The sequence below is a fragment of the Alnus glutinosa genome, chromosome 14 (genome assembly GCF_958979055.1).
Source record: "Alnus glutinosa chromosome 14, dhAlnGlut1.1, whole genome shotgun sequence".
Taxonomy (NCBI): Eukaryota; Viridiplantae; Streptophyta; class Magnoliopsida; order Fagales; family Betulaceae; genus Alnus; species Alnus glutinosa.
Window position 1 is genome coordinate 4,168,477 of NC_084899.1, and position 9,171 is coordinate 4,177,647.

General features: G+C 37.2%; 1 protein-coding gene across 5 annotated transcripts; it reads left to right on the forward strand.

The window, feature by feature from the left end:
- The first annotated feature begins 807 nt into the window (after window positions 1-807).
- Window positions 808-9,106, forward strand: LOC133857649 (protein tesmin/TSO1-like CXC 5). 5 transcript variants are annotated; one of them, XM_062292936.1, is made up of 10 exons: window positions 810-1,573; window positions 2,624-2,731; window positions 4,098-4,275; window positions 5,731-6,093; window positions 6,310-6,330; window positions 6,454-6,557; window positions 6,633-6,727; window positions 6,901-7,317; window positions 7,795-8,086; window positions 8,629-9,106. In XM_062292936.1, the coding sequence occupies exons 1-9, from the start codon at window positions 1,224-1,226 to the stop codon at window positions 8,055-8,057; spliced, it is 1,899 nt and encodes a 632-aa protein (XP_062148920.1). In that variant the 5' UTR covers window positions 810-1,223; the 3' UTR covers window positions 8,058-8,086; window positions 8,629-9,106. The 5 variants fall into 5 exon arrangements, with proteins under 5 accessions (XP_062148921.1, XP_062148920.1, XP_062148919.1 ...); XM_062292937.1 differs by lacking the exon at window positions 8,629-9,106 and having other exon boundaries at window positions 808-1,573; window positions 6,919-7,317; window positions 7,795-8,460; XM_062292935.1 differs by lacking the exon at window positions 8,629-9,106 and having other exon boundaries at window positions 7,795-8,460.
- Window positions 9,107-9,171: the final 65 nt, after the last annotated feature.

Here is a 9,171-nt window from a genome sequence, read left to right on the forward strand (position 1 = left end):
ATAGCATTAACAAAAAAATACGTGTTTCTCACATGTTTAAAGGACACATATCCTTTTTATATGTGAGTTATATGAAATTTTTTACAAATTAATTTGTAAGAAATTTCTGTCATAAATATTTTGTTAAAAAAAATAAAATAATAAGTATTGAAGTGATGGCTGTTAAATTGATTGAGGTAATAAATGTTGTATGGTAAAAATTGATTTACTTTCTGGTATTAAGTTTTATTCATCGATTTAAATTTTTACAATAAATTTCAAAATTGAATTATAAAGTTGACAACGAATTAGTCACAAGTGTAATATTTGTGTGTTAGTAGTTACTGCACCTTCTTGTTTCGCTAGAAATCCGTAGTTTTCCAATCTTGGCCGTCTATTCCTTGCCTCGTACCACCTAGAAAATCTCCGATCACACCTCGGAAAACTTTACCTCCAAGTCAACAACTCCTCGGAGACCCTTTAGCGCCAATTTTATTTTACTTTTCACTTTTAACGGAGCGGAATCTTTAGAAAAATTCCCTCGTTTTCCACCTGTCCAGTCACATCCATCCACGCGTCACCAACGTCATCACACTAGGCCATCATGGCCACGTGGCAAGTTTTCAGTAGAGGCCAAAAGCACCCGATCATTTTCCCTTACAGAATTCCGCTCAAAATCGCTTTTGTGGAAAATTATCATGCTCCGTGATCCGACGGTCAACCACTGACTACTCACACTCCTATGAATTCAAACCGTTCGATCACTCGTTCCAACTTTCACCGTTGGATCAAACCACCATCGCTGATCCCACCGTCCAATATTCACAAAATTGAATTTGAAAAGCTTGGGAGAGAGAGGGAGCAGAGACGAACAACAAAAGGTCCCATTGCTCCTCTCCTCTTCTTCTTCTTCTTCGACCCCTCCATTGCTTTCTCTTAAGGTCCCAAACTGTGTCTCTCTCTTTGAAATTTTTTGAAATTTTGCAATTTTTTTAATTCCTCTCTCTGTGTGCGAATCGAAGCCCTCTCAATTTCGGTCACTATTCGCTGAACTTTGGCGTTTTCAGCTGCGAAATCGTTTATTTTTCTGTATTTGAATTTATCTCGGTGGCTTCCGATTTGGTTTTGGATCTGAAAGTGTCTGAGTTTGAGGAATTTTGGTGATTATTTGGGAGTAATCAGCGGGATTGAGTTATTGGAAAGAGAAAAAGGAATTGTGATTGAGTTTTCGAATTTTGAATTTGATGGGAGAAGGTGAGGGAAGCGATTTCCCTCTGAAGAAGGCTCAATCTGAAGGCGCCGCGGCCTTGGCCTCGACGGAGGCTCCGGCGACGAAGAAACTCGCGAGGCAGCTGGATTTCACGGGCTTCGGTGGCGGCGGCGGGGGCTCCGGGAGTGTGGCCCTGCCGGAGCACCCGCAGCCACAATTGCAGTCGCAGTCGCAGTCGCAGTCGCAGCCACAGCCACAGCCACAGCCACAGCCACAGCCGCAGATGGTTGCGGCCACGGTGACAGTGGCACCGGCGCATCCGAAGCCGGTGGCGATTCCGGTGCCGCCGCCGCCGCATACGGCTCATCCACCAGTGAGGGTTGTGTAAGTTTGTTTAACTCTGGCTTTTGAGTAACAAAATTTTGTATTTTGTTTGGGCGATTGGTTTGTTGAGAATAATGCTTAATCAGTTTGAAAGATTTGGTCTTTTCGAAGAGTGCTTGCGGTTTGTTGAGAAGGAATTTTAGTTTTTGATTTGGAAGCTTTGGCCGATGGGGAGTGAAGTGTGTGTTATTGTGTTTGTTGGTTTATTGAGAAAGTCCTGATTTGTTCGAAAGATTTGCTTTTGGCGTGTGAAGTTGCTGTGTTTCTGGAAATTATGAGAGCCCTGATTGGCATCCTAGCTTATTCAAGTTACAGTGGTTTCTTTATATGGAGCTCTTATTCAAATTTTGTTACTTTGTTTGTTACTTTTGTAGATCGTTTTAGTTATTTATTTCCTATATTTATAGAGCCGTGGAAAGATTAATTTCTTTCCACTAACTTAATTTTTAGTCCTTTTAATCTCCAAAAACTCAGCAATTTGTTTCTCACCCGTCTTCATATTATATCGTACAAAAGGTGTATCAGGAGCTTTTTGTTTTATTCATTTTGCTAGTGTATTTGTCTTATAAATAATAAATATTATTCTAATTCCTTCAAGCACAAACTCTACCCTGTTATCCCTGTATGAATTCTCCATGTTGTAGATATCTTCTATAATGGTGTATTAGGTGATCTATGCCACATCTATGAAATTGAACTTTGTTGCTTTTTATTTATTTATTTACTCTCTTTTGTCCCTGTGCTTTGGTAAAAGCTCCTTAAGCTAATCAGCCCGTGTTGTAACCCTTCTCCCAACCCCAAACCCCACTGAAAGTGGGATTGGCATTGCTATGACTTTAGGTCATTGAAACTCAATTTGTTGTAGGTGAACTGATGCGACTATGAGTTCTGATCTTAAATTTTATGCATATAGTAAAGACATATTTGCACCAAAACTTGAAGTTTATGGAAGCAGTTGTACATACACGAATACTTTACCAATATGGCACATGATAGAAGCTCAAGATGTATCTCTTAATTTTGGTATAACTCTACCCCTTCTTTCTGCAGAAAACCAGATTCACCAAAATCAAGACCAAGATCCAATTCTGATGTCAAAGATGCTACTCCCAAGAAACAAAAACAGTGCAATTGTAAACACTCACGATGCTTAAAGTTGTAAGTACATGACCTCTTTATGCTCTCCTGGAAGAAGATGGTGTGTTGTTCTACTCTTGAATTACTATGCTTGTATAAAGATATATATACATTATTTATGTGTATACACAAGCTCGGGCACACAAATAAATAAATAAATAAATAAATATATATATATATATATATATATATATATATATTCTACTCTTGAATTACTGTGCTGATGTATGTATTTGCCCAGATATATAAACACACTTTTATCCATTTATTTATAAAAATTTATAATTATTATACCATTTAATATGGTGCTGTGGTCCCACTCACTTCTTTTACCATTTAATTCTAGGTTCCATAGCAAGAGCTGGCAACGTTTTGCCTGAATATTCTTTATGAACCAAAAAGGAAGAAAAATTATGCATTTCTTAATTCATTGTTTCTTCTTTTAGCTAAGGAGTTACATATTTACATGAAATCTTTGAGTTCTCATCAAGGAGATAAATCCAAATGGTAGCTAGTAGTTGGGTACTCTCCGAATAGTACATAGCATGTTGTAGAATATTATGAGAATGATGTGTCATCTTCCATTATCCTCTGTGTGTGTGTATTTGCTTTGCAATTTTCAATTGATTTGTCATTATGCACAGGTCGATAAATCAGCGTAATAGATAATGGTAAAAATTGGTTGGGTTGGGGTAGGCTGAAGGCAACTGCAATCCCAACCCAAGGGTATAAATGGTAACAGTATTACGCAACTAATAAATGATAACTAAATAAAAAGATTCCTCTCATACTTGCAACAAAAAGTGATTGTGTAAGTACAGATTAACACAATGTTTAAGTAACATTTGGTTTGAACCATAATTACACATACTGCAAATGCCCTTGTGGTACTGCAACTTTTGTTGAACTGTTGAGTTGGCCAATTCTCCTTGTTCTGCTATGTTTTTCCTTAAACAATTTTTTCTAGTGTGTTTAGTTTATCTGCAACGCTTATTTCATAAAACAATGTACTTATATCAGATTTACTGGACAAAAAATTGGGTCACACAAACACTATGTGCGTGTATACTTATATGTGCCTTCGTGTGTGTTTGATTAACTTAATACATTGTATGTGGAAACCTGTAAGTCCATAACTGATGTAGATTGAGACGCTGCATCAGTATCCTATGCTTACTGAAGCATTCAAATATACGAGGCTTGATCCTATGCTTCTATTGGCTTAAAGACAAACTAAGTTGTGCCTCTAAGTAACTTTTTGTTCCTGCTATCATTCTCAATTATCTTGCGGCAATTTCTTTTTGGTATAAATTGTATGCAATTTAATATTTCTTATGAGATCTTTTTTCTGATGTGAAACTCGTTTTGTCAATGTCATCATGATCAGGTATTGCGAGTGTTTTGCATCTGGAATATACTGTGATGGGTGCAACTGTGTAAATTGTTATAACAACGTTGAGAATGAAGCTGCTAGGCGAGAAGCGGTAGAAGCTACTTTAGAGCGTAATCCAAATGCATTCAGGCCAAAAATTGCCAGCAGCCCACATGCATTGCGGGATAGTAGGGTATGTTCATCTAATAATGCTACATTTTGAATTTTATTTATCAGGTACTGAGGTAACCTTGCAGTTTTTAGTATAGACACAACATGTAAGAAGTTTAGTATTTTAGCTATCTTGTTATTAATGGAGCTACCTGGCCCTACCGATGTTTCTAAGGGGTTCCCTTTTAACATGTTTCTAGCCATTGTGGCATCTTTGTTACTGTCAATGATGGATCTATTTCTGAGACACCATTCTAGATATCTATTCTAGCTTTTATTGTTGTCATGTGGGAATGTTGTGCTAAAACTTGTGACATCAGGAAGGAATTTACGATATTGCATACAGTTTCCTGGTATCTGCGTAAGATGATTACTAAGAATTGGTGGATAGAGCATATTAGAATATTAATGATTAAATTTACAATTTTTTATAAGCTTAAATTTTTGGGATAAGTAGAGACTTAACATGGTATCAGAATAGAGGTTATGAGTTCGACCGCTGACTCTATAGTTACCTCCAATTTCAGGTAGCTGGGATTCACTTATTAAGGGGGAGTTTGCACTCACACTTGAAGGGGGGTGTTAAAAAATTAATTAAATGATTAAATTCACAATTTCCTATAAGTTTAAGCTTTTGAGATAAGTGGTGATTTAACATAGAATTGTTATTATTTTAGTTATTGCACTCCACCTTTATGTGCATGTTTAAGTTTTTCTTTTTTCTCTTTTTTTTTTTTTTTTGCTTCACATTCTGGTTTTTTTGGGCTGTGCGTGCATGTTTGTGTTCCTTTTTTTGAATTGTATATAATTAGAATATTTTGTAGGGAAAATGCAAAATTAGTCTCTTTGGTTACATCGATTTGTAATAAGCTCCTTGTGGTATAAAATTTTTGAGACCTCACTTTGGTAAGCAAAAAAAAAACAAATACGTCCTTGCACCCAACTTCTTTCCAATTTTTTTACGGAAATTATTAAATGTCACACCAACACCAATTATATTATGACACTTGAATTAAAAAAATAACAGTAATGTAAATATAAATATAAAAATTATTTAAAAAAAAAAAAAAAAACTAGAGGGCGTGGCCGAGCCACTCCTTTCTTTATTGTGGGTGACATGTATCATAATATAATTAGTGTTGATGTGGCATTTGACGGTTTCGTAAAAATTTTGGACAAAAGTTGGGTGCAAGGACCCTTTTTTTTCTTTCTTACCACAATGAGTTCTCAACAAATTTTTATACCATAAGGAGCTTATTGCAAATCGGTGTGACGACAAGGACTAATTTTCCATTTTTCCCTATTTTGTATAATGTCATTATGAACATATCGACATAGAAAAACGAAAATAACATGTTCCCAACTAATAAATTGAAATGTTTACCTTGTTAATACACTTATTGAACTTTTTTCTATTAGTATACTTTTAAACATTCATATCTTGACAAGCATTTGATGGTGTTTGAGTTATATGCAGGAGGAGGCTGGGGAAGTTTTAATATTGGGAAAGCACAACAAGGGATGCCATTGCAAAAAATCTGGGTGCCTCAAAAAGTACTGTGAGTGCTTTCAAGCCAACATTCTCTGCTCTGAAAATTGTAAATGCATAGACTGCAAGAATTTTGAGGGTAGTGAAGAGAGACAGGCTCTATTCCACGGAGATCAAGGCAACAACATGGCATATATTCAGCAGGCAGCAAATGCTGCCATAACCGGAGCTATTGGATCCTCTGGCTATGCATCATCCCCTCCGATGTCAAGGAAAAGAAGAGGTCAGGAGCTCTTCTTTGCTTCAGCTGCTAAGGATCCATCCATTCACCGGCTTGGGCAATTTCAACAGGTAAACTTGATCTTGGCATATTTGAAGAGGAGTATATTTTGAGTGGTTAATGGCTAAAGAGCGAGAACATCAGTGAATAATTATTGTTGTTATTCAAATTCTGGCTTCCAATAAAATCACTTGACCATATCTGTGTTTTATATGGATTTTGAGAGTTATGTTTTAGTCAAGAAAAGACGTGACTGAAGTTATTAATGATCGTCTCTGCATTGGTAGGGAATGGCTGCTGTCTCTTTAGTACGTGGAATCTTGTAATTTTTGATTATTTACTACCACCGAACTTCCTCTCATTTTGACGCTTGGGTGCTACCTTCAGAATTCGTGATGGTATATTTAAGTTTATGTTTCTATGTTTATCAGGCAAATCATCTTAAAGCTTCTGCACCCTCCTCTTCCTTGTCCTCCGTCCCAGGTGCTCGTGTTGGTGGCAATGCAGCATTAGGCCCTTCAAAATTTACCTACAGGTAAAAATGGTTGTATTCAGGAAGATGCCATTAATCTGCTCGGTTACAATACTAACTTGTATATGATTGTTTAAGGTCTCTCTTAGCAGACATCATCCAACCGCAGGATGTGAGGGAGCTTTGCTCGGTTTTGGTGGTCTTAGCAGGAGAAGCTGCCAGAACAATTACAGGTATATCATGATTTGTATATAAGAAGTTCATATAATAGGCTGGGTCCAATGGTATCTAAATTACCATTACTGAGGAATTGTGAGGTGCATTTAGAGGTTTTATAGGATATATATTAACTGATGAGTTATTTATTGATTCTAGAACATATGATGAACTTGATTAATATGTCCAGAGCAAACAAATGAAACAGAAAAGCAGGCAGAAGATCAGACAGAAACTTCCCATGCTTCTTCGACTCAAGAAAGGTTTCAAACCCGGAAGGAACCTGATGTTGAGAAAGCTGTGGCTGATGATTGTTCAAGTGCAACCCAGACCGATAAAATTGGTGCCGAAGATTCCAGTTCAGATGGTGCTGATGTGCCAAAAGGAAGGCCAATGTCTCCTGGAACTTTAGCGTTGATGTGTGATGAAGTAGATGCGATGTTCATGGCATCTGCTTCATCTGATGGGTTGATGGGCCATGGCAATACGTCTTCACAGTTGCCTGATGGACAAGGCATGACAGAGGTCTTTACAGAGCAGGAAAGGATTGTTCTGACAAAGCTTCGAGACTGTCTTAATAGGCTCATTACTTTTGGAGAAATAAAAGGCAAGTTAATCTCCCTCTAAGTTTGATTAGTAGTTGTTGCATGAAAAAAAGCCATATCGATTTTTTCAAACTAATAAACACACTGTTTGGGACAACAAAAAACTTCAACGACATAGTCGAGAAATAACCACAAAAAAATGGCTGTCATTTTATCTGCACTATTAATTCTTAAAAATCAACATTACACAGCTAAAATTTGTTACGATGATTGTTTCCTTATGGGGTATGCAAGATTGGAAGATGGCTTCCCTGCAATCAGGAAGTCTGCATGACTAAAATCAGCCGGCTGTAAATTATGCATGCCACATGCCACTTTGATCTGTCTGCTTTGTCTAACCTGGTCAATTATAATGAATCTGAACTTTCTTTGTATAGATGGGGTAGAGCTTATTTAGTATAGATAAAGTTGACAACAATAATAAATTTCGTGGTTTAGTATTGATAATTAATGGCATCCTCTTCCATGACACATTACAGAGACAAACTGTTCGTCATTTGCCAGAACTGAATCGGGTGATCAAAAAGACTTACTGAGCAATGGTGCTGCCAATGCCAATGTGAAAATTGAAGCAGGGCATCAACAAGGAGCAGTTAAAAATGGTATTTCAAAAACTGTTGTTCCACCTACAGGCAAGACATCTGCTCAGATGGTCACTCCAGCAGTTGCTGACCTCCTTCCAAAAGTTCCACTCCTCCCCGAAAATGGCGATAGCAAACAGAAGACTGAAAAGGAGATGTAGAAAGATTTTAACACAGAAATTGGCCCAAGGTATTCCCCTGCATCTCGAAAAATACTACACCATTGTTGGATTTTCTTGAATGCAGAAGTGTGAAAATGGAATGAGGCCGCATTGCTAGAGCTGACAGGGATCTAATCCGATGTTTCTTTTTCTTTTCTATGCCATTAATATATTTCTAAATTAATTTCCAGCATCAACCATAGTTTGAGCAGAAAGGGGTGTAATATGATGTTCCTTGTAATTGCATAAGATATGATTTAGATTATCAAATGCCGGTGACAATATAGCTTGTATTGTTAGGCGCTAGGAATTTTTTCCCCTGCATCTCCAAAAATACTATTCACATCTCTAGAGAAACAAAGAGCAGTTTGATAATTTATGGTGGAATACGTTTCTTAGAATATCTTCAAGAGTAAGTAAAGAGTAATCTGTTTAATGTTTGTTTTTTTTTTTTTGTTTTTTTGTTGTGGTCAATTTTAAATATGCACTTTTTGCTTGGGAGAATTTTATGGTCCCCATGTATTTATAATTGTTAATCCTAACAAAACAACTGGATTTGTTCTTTAATTAGACAGTTGATGTGAATAAACGATTTGTGATCGTTGACTCCAACTTGCTGCCTTGGGAACCCAAACGTATTGCCATTCAAATCACCTGAACGGCACTCCGTTGTCGAGGACTCAGGGTCCAGCTAGCTACAACACAAGGGTCCGGCTCCGGCTCCGGCTCCAATTCCTTTGAACTAGTAAGCAGCATTATTTGCTGAAGGAGAAATATATAGAAAACTAAATGGATTCATCTTTAAGTTCTTCATTGCTCTACCAAAGAAATATATAGACCAATGGCCAAGCGGTGAGTCTCTAATCTCAATGGAAGGAGATCCCCACACCCCAGCTGTGTCTCCACAGCTCCATGGCCAGAGCGTCACAGTTTGACTGCGGGTCTTCATGACCAAGTGAGGGGCTTTTTTATTATTGTTATTGTTATTTTAAGATACATAATTGTATTTTCCCACGAATGATAGGAATCATAATAAATAATTTCAATCACGTGACCCATTTTCTGTCCAGGTCAACAAAAAATGTGATGCAGGATGGTGTAGTAAGGGTGAAAA